The sequence below is a fragment of the Arachis stenosperma genome, chromosome 1 (assembly GCF_014773155.1).
Source record: "Arachis stenosperma cultivar V10309 chromosome 1, arast.V10309.gnm1.PFL2, whole genome shotgun sequence".
NCBI lineage: Eukaryota > Viridiplantae > Streptophyta > Magnoliopsida > Fabales > Fabaceae > Arachis > Arachis stenosperma.
Window position 1 is genome coordinate 4,748,314 of NC_080377.1, and position 14,570 is coordinate 4,762,883.

Below are 14,570 nucleotides of genomic sequence, written 5' to 3' on the forward strand. Positions count from 1 at the left end.
TATATGTATACTAAAATTAATTATTAAAATTAATTATTAATATAAAATATATATTAAAATATAAATAAATTTCGATTATGTTACACTTGTGGTATATAGCCGGTTATAAGTTCAGATAAAGGAAGAGGGTTGTGTTAGGTCTTCGACAACCAACATAAAATTATAGTCGAACCTCCATAACATGAATCAAAGACATTATTGCGTTAAAGCTAGGTCGTTGCCCGGAAGCAACGTGCCGTATGGCTCGAGTACGGTGTTAAAGCAAGAGCCGCTGCATCGGTGTCCGGATGTAGTGTTAAATGAGCAAGGGTTCTCGCGTTTTCGTGAACGGATAAGGGTAAATAAGCTAGTTCACAAAGTAAAAGGTAAAGGTCGAAGCAACAGAAGGTTAAGATTTGGGACATGGAACATAGACACTCTAACAGAAAAGTCCATGGAGGTGGTGGACACCATGACAAAGAGGAAGATTAACATTATGTGCCTACAAGAAACGAAATAGGTTGGTGCAAAGGCTAAGGAGTTGGATACTTCTGGTTTCAAACTTTGGTATACAGAAAAAGTGAAGAATAGGAATGGGGTTGGAATAATTGTGGATAAGCAGTGGAAGAAGGACGTAGTGGATGTCAAGAGTGTGGGAGATCGGATCATCTCTATCAAACTTGTGGTGGAGGGAGGTGCTTTCCATGTGATTAGCGCTTATGCACCGCAAGTGGGTTCAGACGAACAACACAAGATAAGGTTTTGGAAGGATCTAGAGAGTTTGGTTCAAGGCATACCTTTGGGAGATAAGATTTTCTTAGGAGGAGATTTAAATGGCCATGTTGGGAGAGAAGTGACTGGATATGGGAGTATTCACGGAGGCCATGGTTTCGGGGTGATCAATGCCGAGGGTAAAACTATTTTGGACTTTTCCTCAACCTTTGATCTTCTCATCGCAAATACATGTTTTAAAAAGAGAGACGGACATCTTATAACCTATAAGAGTGGCATGACAAGCTCTCAAATCGACTTCTTCTTGTTGAGGAGAGTCGACTGTAAATTTTGCATTAACTGTAAAATTATCCCGGGAGAGAGTTTGACAACACAACATAGGGTGCTCGTCATGGATTTTCGCATTGAGCAAAAGTTGAGAAAAAGACATCATACGAAAAACTCAAGGACGAGGTGGTGGCAGATGAAAGGTGAGGAACAAAGAAGCTTCCTAAGACGGTTAGGAGAAGAGGCAAAGTGGGATGGAAATGGAAGCGCAGAAGAGATGTGGAGGGAGATGGCAGAAGTATTAGAAGAACAGCAAAAGAAAGTTTTGGTGAATTTAAAGGAATAGGACCAAGAGACAAGGAGTCCTGGTGGTGGAATGCGAGTATACAAGAAAAGATAAAGATAAAAAGGGAATGCTTTAAAGAGTGGTCTTTATGCCGCAATGCAGATAACTGGGAAAAATATAAAGCGGCTAAGAAAGAGACAAAAGTGGCTGTAAGTGAAGCAAGAACAAGAGCATATGAGGGTCTCTACCAGTCTTTGGGCACGAAAGAAGGAGAAAAAGGTATATATAGAATCGCAAAGAGTCGGGAAAGAAGAACGAGAGATTTGGATCAGGTTAAGTGCATAAAGGATAAGGATGGAGAGGTGTTGGCTCAAGAGGAGAAGATTAATGAAAGGTGGAAGAGCTACTTCTACGAGTTATTTAATGAGGGATGGAAGACTCTTCCGAACCTTGGTCGATTATGCACAAGGGAAGAAGATCAAAACTTTGACTACTATCGAAGGATTCGAGACTTCGAGGTAAAAGAGCTCTAAAGCAAATGAAAAATGGCAGGGCAGTAGGACCTGATAATATCCCGATTGAGGTTTGGAAGGGTTTTGAAAAAAAAGGCATTAACTGGTTAACCAAGCTTTTTAATGAGATTTTAAGGTAAAAAAAGATCCCTGATGAGTGGAGAAAGAACACCTTGGTACCTATCTACAAGAATAAAGGGGATATACAAAGTTGCGAAAACTATAGAGGGATTAAGCTTATGAGTCATACTATGAAGTTATGGGAAAGGGTGATAGAACGGAGGTTGAGAAAAGAGACACAAGTAACAGAGAACCAATTTGGATTTATGCCAGACAGATCTACCACTGAAGCGATATACCTATTAAGAAGGATGATGGAGAAGTATTGTAGTAATAAAAGGGATCTACATATGGTGTTTATTGATTTGGAAAAAGCGTATGATAGGGTACTAAGGGAGGTCTTATGGAAGGTTTTAGAAAAGAGGAGAGTAAGGATCGCATATATTCGGGCAATTAAAGACATGTATAATAAGGCCACAACTAGTGGGAAGACTCAAGGTGGTGTGACAGAGAAATTCCCTATTGGTATAGGATTACACCAGGGATCATCCTTAAGTCCATACCTTTTCACATTAGTCTTGGAAGTACTCACAGAGCACATCCAAGAGCCTGTGCCATGGTGCATGCTTTTTGCCGATGATATCGTCCTTATGGGAGAGTCAAGGGAAGACCTAAATAAGAAGTTGGAGTTATGGAGAGAAGCTTTAGAAGTATATGGTCTGCGCATAAGCCGTAGCAAGACGGAATATATGGAATGTAAGTTCAGTCTGAGAAGGGAAAACCCCAATATAGAGGTGAAGATTGGAGAAAACATCCTACAAAAAGTTAAAAGTTTTAAGTATCTTGGGTGCATCATATAGGATAATGGAGAGATTGAACATGATGTAAATTATAGGATCCAAGCAGGTTGGTCAAAATGGCGGAGTGCATCTGGTTTTATATGCGACAAAAAAGTGCCTTTAAAACTTAAAGATAAATTCTATCGCACCGCTATAAGACCGGCTATGCTGTATGGTACGGAGTGTTGGGCGGCTAAAGGGGAGTACGAACATAAGCTGAGTGTGGCAGAGATGAAGATGTTGATATGGATGAGTGGTCATACGCGATTGGATAAAATAAGGAATGAAGATATAAAGGAGAGAGTTGGAGTAGCACCCATTGTGAAAAATATGGTTGAATCGCGTCTCAAGTGGTTTGGACATGTGAGAAGAAGACCGATAGAACATCCAGTCAGGAGGGTGGATGAGATGGAAGATGGACAAAGAGCGAAAGGCAGAAGAAGACCTAAGAAGACCATCCATGAGGTGGTCAAACGAGATCTACATGTAAACAGTTTCTCTGTAGACATGATACATGACAGAGCACAATGGCGTCGTTTGATTCATGTAGCCGATCCCACTTAGTGAGACAAGGCTTTGTTGTTGTTTGTATATTAAAATATAAATATATATTAAAAATAAATTAAATATATATTTATATATAAATATATTAATAACCTAAATTTAATATACAAATAATATTTTTGTTATTTTTAACATGGTGAAATAATAGCTATCAATCAAAGTACTCATCAATATAATTAATTACAAAATAATAAAGCTTGCCTTAATTCAATTATGGAGTAACTAGGCAGTACAAAATCCAAATTCCATCATCATTCATATCTTAATGATATCCGGTAACTGTTACCAGCATAGTCGTGGTCATTCATCTCACCAGAAGAACAACAAAAATTTTCTTTCTAAAAGTCTGTCTTAGAAAAACATTGTCCTATCATTTTCTATTAGGAAAACTATTTGCACATTGCATGTCTGACTACCCTTATGTTAAAAAAGAAATCGCATACATTATTATTCAACAAACCAAATAAAATTACACGAAAAGATGAAAAACTTGATTCAAAATCTAGCAAATAAATGTAATTATTATTCCACAATTTGGATTCTATGAATATTATTAGGGTTACTTCTAAGTTTTAAGCTTTGCTTAAACCTTTTTTTTATAATTTATTCATGTCTCAACACTTGTAAAAGAGTAGGAAAATTATTACATCAAATATTCATGTAAGATAATATAAACTAAAAAAGATCGACTATGCTATATGTACACTAAAATTAATTATTAAAGTCAGCTATCAATCTAAAATACATATAAAAATATAAATATATATTGAAAATAAATTAAATTACATATATATTTAAATACGAATACATTGATAGTTAGAAGGTTCAAACAAACTAGGTTTTAACATTTTAATACATGCTTAAACTAATTAATTCTTAGCATTATTATATCCAGCATGATTCTAAAATTCGGGTATTCCTCTCTTAGTTCATGACCCCCAAGTAGTGATACTAACAGCTACAAGTTACCAATATAAAAATAAAGAATAAAAAATTCTCGACAATTTTTTTTTTTTAAAGTCATTATACAATGATTTTGTCTAAGAAACTATATGATATTTTGGTTGCTAGATAGAGTGAATATTATATGTAAGCTAGATGAAAGTGAACGCATTTTTATTTTTAAAATGGTACCGAAAATGGTGATTGGCAAGAAAATGGAGCAGTAATGGTGATATACAGCAATGTGGTTATACTATTGGAAGCAAAAAACTTGGTGCCGAGTTCTTTGATTTTAAAATTTTAATCCTTTTAAAATAAAAATCGTCATAACCGATTTATTTAAAAATAATTTTTATCTTTTGTGAATTGAAATCGCCTTGGCCTATTTCTTCTTATTTTCATTTTTTTCCTAAGGAAAATCGATGGCAACAATTTCCTTATTAAATAATATTTATATTTAAAAAAATTGCCCCAAACGATTTTTATTTATATAAATTTTAGTTGATTAAATATTGAAATCGTCTCCACCGTTTTGTTACATTTTTTAATTAAAAAATAAAATAAAATAACAAACGCCCCTTAGGATTTCTGAACTAACAAAACGTCATATTTTGGTAAAAGACAAAATATCCCAATAATTACTTAATAACTTTTTTAAGCGGATAAATATTTCCTATATAATTTATTCGAAAACATAAAGTTTATTAGACAAATTACTTTTTAAATAATAAGTATATTAACATAAGAACTTAACTAAAGTCGGAGACTCATCGATCATATCATTATTCATATTATCATTGATATTTAATTTATTTTATTTTTTAAATATAGCTTGGATCATATAATCGATCGACAAAATATGAAGTTGTTATCATAACATAACTTTATTTGTCTTAATATTGAGTTTGTAACCGAATTTAATTAATATATCATTGTCAACTTAAGACAAAACGATCATAATATTAGTTTTATTCATTAACCTGATGCCTAGACAAGGCACATTCTACTATATATCAGAATTGTTTGAAAATAATTTTTGAAGTATAAAGCCAACCCAAATTTGATAGATAAAGAGAGATAAAATTGAGAGGAGATACACAAAAATATATACTAATTTAGTTAATTATGTCTACATCCAATTCTCAACTAAGAGCAAAGTTTCATCATTATGTAAATAAGTGCTATAAAATAAAATTTTTAAATATTTCTCACACTTAGATAACTCATATAATATAATAATTAATTTAAAAAGTATAAGATATTATTACCTCAAATTTTTTAAAATTAATTTTGCCTCAGATCAAACACATCAATTTAAAAACTCTAAACATTTCTAACACTTTCTTAGGTCTTACGATTAATTATTCAAATAAGTTTTTTATGAATGCCATTAATTATAGTCATTAACAAAAACACTAATTTGATTTACCATTTAAATTGAAATTAAAGGCTAATTTAATCATCGGATGAAAATTGAAGGAGCAATTTAATTGTTATAAGTCTGATATAATAGGTTGCAATACTGCCATTGTCCCGTCTTATTAAGAGAAAGTTAAGGAGTACATTTTTATTAAAATTTAGTTAATATTTAATTAATAAAAAATAATTTTATATTATTAAATATAATTTTATATTATTAAAAATATTAATAATAACTAATTAATACCTATAAATTATAAAATTTACTACTCCCTAATACTTTTTAAAAATTCTTTTGTCTATTTTTTATATTATTTTATAAAAAGATCATTGTCAAAGACTACATATAATTATATGTGTTATGCATGCTATTAGTATTATTAAACCCCTTTTTCATTATTTTTCAAAGACCTTAGATATTTTGCGTGTCCTCCCCTCTCCATTAGGAATGGACCCAGCCATATATGTTGACAAGGGTAATCATGATTTTGAGACAAATGCATCAGCATTAGGCCTCCATATATTAAGAGAGTAAAATAATAATTATCAAGCAAAGTATTCATTAATTAATATAATAATTATTTTTAAAAAACATAACCATCATTTCTTTTTTTTTTTTGAATTTTTTTAAATTTCTATTGTTGTTGATTTTGAATTTAAAGTTGCGATTGATAATTGCTAAATTTTTGTTAAATTAAAAATTTTTATTCATTTATTTTGTGGATATTGCTATTGCTATTGATTCATTTTATTGTTGCTCCTGCTTAATTTAGTTTGTGGCGGTGTGATAGTGATTTAGAAAGAAAGAAAATGTGATGGTTATGGTGGCAATGGTAATGACGATAAGAAAAGAGAGAAAGAGAGGAAGAGAGATGAGTAGCGATGATGATGATGCAGAAAAATTAGTGGTGAGGGTAAGAAGGATTTTTTTTTTGTTTAAGGGTAAAATTGTTAAAAAATTATCGTTTATAGACAAAAGGACAATTGTATAACGTTTTGTAATGTTGATGATGATTTTAATACGAAAAAAAGGTCGGGGCGATTTTAATTTTGATCCAAGACCTTAAAGACGAAGAAAATACTTAACCCTTAGCATTTTAAATGCAGGTAATTTGTTTTATTTTTTTTAATGAATCAAAATCAAAGTGCTAAAATACTAAAATTAAACATAAAAAATGTAAGTAATTAAGTTAACGGTAAAAAAATATATTTTAAATGAAGACTTGTATGCAATTGTTTTTATGTAAAATTAATAGTTAAAAATTATTTATAATAATTTAATCAAATATATTAAATTATTTAACGATTTTAAACTAACAATTTTATATAAAGACAATTACATGTGAATTTTCACAATATATTTTACTCAAAAAGCTTGGTTTATGTTTGATACTACTCTTTCTAAAATGCAAGTATTATTGTGAACAAAATCTTTTTATAAATAATTGTGTCGTAATATGATCGTTTGATTTAGTATTTAACTCTACAAGATTACTTTATGATAATTTTTTTTATATATATTTTTACGGAAAAATTTTGCATCCATGTATTTTTTACATGGTTGTTAACCAAGTAATTTCCTCCATACGCGCGTCTCCCACCCCTCACTCATTTTCCATATACGCGCTACATATAACGTGCTGCAACCTAAAGTTTTACTCAACGTAAACCTTCTACTGCAACGTAAACCACCACCACCTCCTCCTCCTCCTCCTTCTCCTTCTCCTTCTCCTTCTTCTTCTCCTTCTCCTTCTCCTTCTCCTTCTCCTTCTTTCTCCTCTGGTCGCGTTCATCTTCTCGTTTTCTTATTTCGATTTGGTTACGTTGTATTTATCTTTTTCCTATTCTTTTTCGTTTTCTTCTTCGATCTACACTTCTGAAACGAATCAAACTGACAAAGTTTGGATTATTCAATTTTGAATCGAATTGAATGGAATGCAATTACTAATTTGAATTGAATTAAATGGACGAAGGTGTACTGAATTGAATTGAATTGAATTGATAATATGTAAATTGTAGACAGAGTTATTTGAATTTGATTTTATATAATGGATTATGTTTCGTTCACTCAGTACTATACAATTGTTTCACCATGAGTACTGTGTTCGGTTCACTATGAGTACTGTGTTCGGATCATTCTGCAGAAAGCTGTTTAAATTTGATTTTATATAATGGATTATGTTTCTTTCACTCAGTACTATACAATTGTATTGTGTTAGGTTCACCATGAGTACTATGTTTGATTTACCATGAGTACCGTATTTGATTCACCATGAGTACTGTGTTCGGTTCATTCTGTACTATTCAAAACTCTTCTTCCTCACCTTCTACTGCTTCTTCACCAGAGAGAGAAGGAGGAAAAGACAAAAAAATATAGCAGCAACAACAACAAAAGAATGACGATAGGGTTTCAGGGTTTAGGGTTTTAGGGTTTAGGGTTTATAGGTTCAGGGTTCAGTGTGTTTCAAACTTTTGATTCGCCTCGTGTATTAATTTTGGTTCGCGGTGTTCATGGTTGAGAGTTTAGGATTTAGGGTTCAGGGTTTTAGGGGTTTACGGTTTACGGTAGGGTTTAGGGTTTAGGGTTTAGCATTCAGGGTTCGTTCACTCAATACTATACAATTGTATTGTAGGGTTTAGGGTTTAGCATTCAGGGTTCGTTCACTCAGTACTATGTTCGGTTCACCATGAATACTGTGTTCAGTTCATTCTGTACTATTCAAAACTCTTCTTCCTCACTTTCTATTGTTTCACTAGAGAGAGAAGGAGGAAAAGACAAAAAATACAGCAACAACAACAACAAAAGAATGACGATAAGGAGAAAACACACGAAGAAGAAGGAACGCGAAAAAGGAGGAAAAGGAGGAACGCGAAGAAGAATGCAAAGAAGAAGAAGACGCTCTGTGCGTAAACGAGCGTGAAAAGAAGAAGAAGAAGAAGACGAAGAAGAAGAAAAAGAACCGCGGGAGAAGAAAAAGAAACGTGGAGAAGAAGAAGCGATGGGTAAAAGCGATTTCATGTGTGTTGGGCACGTATATTTCATGTTTCATTCAATGATATTAGATTTTTTTAGTATTGGGCTAACTTAGTTACATGGATATGTAGCATCCCCTATATTTTTATTACATTATTGGTTGTCTATGTTACAGAGGAAGCAAACCAACAAGAAACATTTAAGCATGCCTTGGATATAGTGAGATTCTAATGTTCCTTGTCTCCCATTATTTGTAGATGTAGGATAAACGGATTTTTTTTTAAATTAAAAAAATATTTCTTTTTGTTCAATGTCAACGTAAAAAATTGTACACAAATATACGGATTACTACATATATCGGTAAATAATATCATTGAATTATTCATTATTTACAACTGTAGAAATATAAATATCTAATTTGGTGTTCATGTAAAAATAATTAAACTATTTTTTAATATAAAATAAAAAATAAAAAATATTTTTTATCCTTAAATTTTTTAAAAAAAATTAGAACAATTTATTGACAATTTTACAAAAATAACTTTTAAATACAAATAAATCAAACATGATTGTCATATATTATCGGATTGGGTCTAAATTTTTTAAAAATTTAACTATCATGAGTATATTTGTTGTAAATAAAAAATTTTAGGAATAAAATTTAAGAATATTTTTAAAATTTTTGATAAATTTTAAAAATAAAAAATATATTTTACTTTAAAATAAATTAAAGAGTGAAAGAAAAGATAAGGTTATTGATGGGCAAATTGAATGGTAGCCAACCTATCCCCTTGATGTTATGTGGCCAATTTGACCATATATATATAAAACAGAACTTCCAATAACTAAGAATGGATGAAAAGTTTCCATCTCCTCTCAATATTTGTTTTCTTTTTTCACCATGCCATATACCTTCCAACCAAGTTGTCTATTTTTTTGGTGAAGGGAAAATTAAGTTTGGTTCGGATTGGAGTTTTCATGGAAGAAAAAAGCAATTGAATCTTAAGCAAGATTCCACCCTTCTCAATCAATCAACCTCAACATACACCATGTCCCAATTTCTGTATTTTAATGTAACATTATATACGTTGATAATTAAAAGAGAACAATTTAAATTTTCTTTTTCTACTAGATGTGGAGTAATCATCAAGATGAATTGCATCAACTTTTGGATACGAGGGAAAGCAAAGTAAGCAATCGGGTTACTTAATAATCACCTACCATTGACGAAATCCTAAATTAATGCACAAATAATTGAAATTTGATATGAATGGTAGCTATGATAACGCACTTTGTATATGCTATATTGCTTGCAAATTAAAACCTCCCCTTAAGTCATGATTAAACTCACACTACCTACCTAGGATTATTAGGAGTGCTTAGACTGAAGAATTAAACCTAGATGCACTTAGAAAAAAAAATCTTTTAAATAGAAAAGCATAAAATCAACTTCAGTTTAACAATACAGGTATAACAAAAATTGATCAAGCTTAGTCAAGTTGCAAGTGAAATTATATTATTGGTCCACTTGCAAGAGCAGATTTTATCCTGGCCCATTTGCTTAGAAGATAAATTGCAACTCATCTATTATATGAAAGTGATGCAGAAGGGTATAGAAACTAATGATGCCATATCACCAGAAGAAAAACACTATCAAAAAATTAGGGAAAAAGGGGAAAATATTAAAAATAAATATTGTGAACAAGATTTATTATTTAACGTTTTTTCTTCTTTAATCAATGCATCAAGGGGAATGAGTTATTTTAATTTTTCTTTTAATTGATTTTGTAAAATAAGTCTCTCACTATTTATTTTAAAATAAAACTAAATGAAAAAATGTAAAAAAAAAAATAAATTATATAATAAAAAATTACATTTTTAAAATATTAAATAAAAATTTGAAAATTTCATTTCCTTGCATCAATCAAGCAGGTCAAGAGTCACACGTATTTAAATAACAAAACCTTGGACACCTGGAAAGAGAATCAAAGACGGTAATCTTTGGGTAACCTCATAAATTAATACACATGTATTTTTCTAATAAGAAATGTTTTGGTGAAATTTCTCTGTTGAATATTCATCATGTTATTATTATAAAATAGAAAATTTAGATTTAATTTTGAGCATAAACTCCTTCTTTAATATAATTAAGTGGTAAATAAAAAAATTAATTTTGATAAATTATCAGTATGAAACAGTTTTATATGTATATTTAATCGCATAATGTCATATCATTTAAAAATAACTACTATTAAAATTAAACTTAATAAAAAAAGGTATTTAAAAAATATTTTACTTATTCTTTTCTTTTTTATGAGTATATTGCTTCTACAATCCAAGAATGAAGGAAGTTTAGGAAGTTAGTCAAAATTTCAAGGAACATATACTTTGCTTCAAAGCACCAAAAATTAAAAAAAGAAATTCTTTTCCCTTCCAAGCACAACAAAATTAGGATCATTCATACTCCACACATCACCCAACACGTATGCATCATATCCCATGCTTTCTTTCACATTAATGTTATAATATAAGCCCTTAAATATAAGACTTTCCATAACCAAAACAATCCAATCAAGACACTTTTTTGTCATCAAATATCACCATCCCATACCAATCAAAACTGCTGGGTAAGCCAACAAAATCACCCACCTTTTGCTCTTTTTTACATCAGGATTTCATTATTTTTAGTGTTTTTAAGTGAATTTACTCCTATTCTCATTTAGTTATATTCACCTGTTTGGTGATCACTAATTCAAGTGGCTAGTAACAAGAACTATTTATTTTTATTTATATAATAATATATTATTAAAAAATTCACCCTCAAATATCTAACTCATTTCATTCCTTCACATAAACTCAATTCAAAAATAGTAAACCAAAAAAAAAAAAAAATAGAACATTCTTTTATAATTATAAAATAGTGAAAACTCAGTGAAATCGACTTCAATGAATTTGATATTTAAGAATCGTTAGATGAAAATTTAGTTAAATAATCTAACGACTTTCAAGTATCAACTTCACGTAAAGTTAACTGCACTTGAATTTCCACCTTATAAAATATATACTTAATTGATTTAATTTATAATTTTTTATTTTTTGTCAATGCAGGAAAAAAAGCTCACCATGTAATAATATCAAAAAGAGTAAAGCAACAGCTTAATTAAAATCCTTGCGTGTCCGAAACCAATTGAGTATTATATTTCTGTTCCTTCACATTTCTTTATCATTAGAAATTAAAAAAAAAAAACAAAAAGAAAAGAAAAAAGAAAGTAGTTGTTAAGTAGTAGTGAAGAGAGAGAGTGAGAAAAAACAGGGGAAGAAAGAAGAAGAGAGAAAAGATTAAGGATTGATTCATATGAAGAGTGAGTATAACAGTTACAGGAGGAAGAGAAATATTGATCAACCTGGGAAAGCACGGAGAGTTGTTGTTGGAAGGAATCTTGGATTGCATCCATGAAATCACAACGGCACTTGCCTTCGCTGACAGGATGAGCGATTCTGCTTACAAGGTCGACACCACCTCCCGCCTTGCTCAATGGCGAATCGACAATTTGGCCTCTTGCACTTACCGCAAATCCGATCCTTTCAAGATCGGAAAATGGAACTGGTAAAACTTAGTTCAGTTAGTTACACTTACTTCTGCCCGCAAAGCCTTCAATATTTTGATTCTGTTTTTTTTTTGGATTATGGAAATGAAGGCATTTGTCTGTGGAGAAGAACAGGGTTTTGTTTGTTAAATTGTATCCAGAAATTTCGAATCTAACACGAGATAACCCCCCGATTGCGTCCTTCATCATTAGGGTGGTTAGTTCTGTTGGAGATCGCAAGTCCCTCACTCATCCAGGTAACGCAAATATTTTTTCTTTTGCAATTTTGTTTATTCAGATTTTATTTTATTTGTTTTCATAGAAAATTATCAATATTTGATTCTTTCATGTAGTTGCATGGAGTTGTTCTTATTACAAATTCCATGATATAATATACCTTAGATTCAAGTGGTTAGCTCATTAACAACAAACTCTTAGATAGAGTTTTGATCTATGATGGATTAGTTTTTAGTGTGTCAACACAAAAAAGGTAGAAACTCAGGTGCAGTCCACTTCATCTAAGGGTTCTCAGCTATCAATTTCTCGTGAAGTTGACTGTACCTGAGTTTTCACAAAAAATACTGTGAAAAACCAAAATATATATACCTTAGATTAGATTTGAATACTCCCACCCTAAAATTGACTGATTTTTCACCATGATGCAGAGATAAGAGATAAGCTGATAAAGAGCAACGAGGACTTTGTTTGGGCAATTGAGGTTCCACTAACTGGGAAATTCATTATAGACGTTGAGTTCCTTGATTTGAAGACTGCATCCCCAAACGTACGTACCCTGTGATTACCTCCATAGTAATAGCCTTATAGTAATGTATTTGGATACAAATTTTGTACCTAAAGACGTACCATGTTAGTATACTAAGTGATAGTTACCAATTTGAGAGTAGTATACTAAGTAGTCTACATGTTAGTATAAGGTATATTAGTATAATAGTGTTAATTTAACAGTATAATTTCAATTTCAAATCATATTTTACCTTATTACCTGCATCATTCTTATTGAATTCAGGGTGAGGAACCTTGTTCTATTTGGGCTGCCGGTTTTACTCAGCAAAGATCAAATGCGACGGCGCTTGAGACTCTGGGTAAAATGCTAACAGAAGGGATTCACACAGACATAACCATCAATGCTTCGGACGGAAGCATAGGAGCTCACAGGGCAGTTCTGGCTGCCCGGTCGCCTGTGTTTCGCAGCATGTTTTCGCATGATCTCAAGGAGAAAGAGCTGTCAACTGTCAACATCCAAGACATGTCGATTGAAGCTTGCCAGGCACTTCTAAATTATCTCTATGGGATCATTAAGAACGACGAGTTTTTGATGCATAGATTAGCCCTTCTACATGCTGCTGATAAATATGACATATCTGACTTGAGAGAGGCATGTCATGAGAGTCTTCTAGAAGACATTGACACGAAAAATGTCCTCGAGAGGCTCCAGAATGCGTCGCTGTATCGGCTGATGAAACTGAAGATGAGCTGTATTAGATATCTTGTGAAATTTGGTAAGGTATTCGAAATTCGCGATGATTTCAATTGCTTCATGCAAAATGCAGATAGGGATTTGATTGCTGAAGTCTTCCATGAAGTTCTTGATGCATGGAAAGGATTCTGAAGAAATGATCCTTCCATTTTTCAAAGGACATGAAGACTTGATTGTTATTTAACATATGCACAAAAGTAGATTGTTTGAATTTGTTCCGCAAGATTTGAATTGATTAATATAATTCTTTAGCTCAGAGGATGATTTTTTTTTTCCTTTTCTTGTAAATATATCTTGTTCTTCATAGATAAACTATGAGAAAAAATTGTACATTGTATAAAAAATACATACCTTCATGAATTCAGATTGTTTGATGATACTTGATATTGTTGTATTGAGTTTCTGAGTTTGGTATGAAGGTGAAAATGTATTGATTATGGTTAATAGATACAAGAAAGCAGAACTTGTGTACATATTATTAATACAAGTAGCATCATGAGAAGAACTGAAGAAGTGGATTTTTTTTTTCATTGGATTTTATTAAGAGCACTTGCTAAGATTTTCAAAATGAAAACTTCTGAATAAAAGTAAGGTTTTTGAGCAACCAATATTAGAAAATGAAAGGCTTTCGTTATCAAAAACCTTATTCTTGTGTATTGGTTAACAAAGTCATTTCTATTTTCATCATTTATATTCTGAGTTGAAATTAGATCAAGTAAAATAGAGTTTAATTTTGATGTACTTAAACATTTTATACAATTGTACAAATATATTCGTTTTTTTAGATAATTATTTTTACTGATGTGGTATTACGTAATTGGATCCACGTATACATTTACTTCACACTGGTAGTATATTAAAATTAAATTCGAGTAAAATATACCATTTGTGGGGGATTTTTTCAAAGAAAA

At 31.3% G+C, this 14,570-nt stretch overlaps 1 protein-coding gene across 1 annotated transcript; it reads left to right on the plus strand.

The window, feature by feature from the left end:
• Positions 1 to 11,164: 11,164 nt before the first annotated feature.
• On the plus strand, positions 11,165 to 14,112 carry LOC130961437 (BTB/POZ domain-containing protein At1g55760). The gene is made up of 5 exons (XM_057887332.1): positions 11,165 to 11,201; positions 11,683 to 12,181; positions 12,273 to 12,418; positions 12,827 to 12,945; positions 13,189 to 14,112. The coding sequence occupies exons 2-5, from the start codon at positions 12,063 to 12,065 to the stop codon at positions 13,789 to 13,791; spliced, it is 987 nt and encodes a 328-aa protein (XP_057743315.1). The 5' UTR covers positions 11,165 to 11,201; positions 11,683 to 12,062; the 3' UTR covers positions 13,792 to 14,112.
• Positions 14,113 to 14,570: the final 458 nt, after the last annotated feature.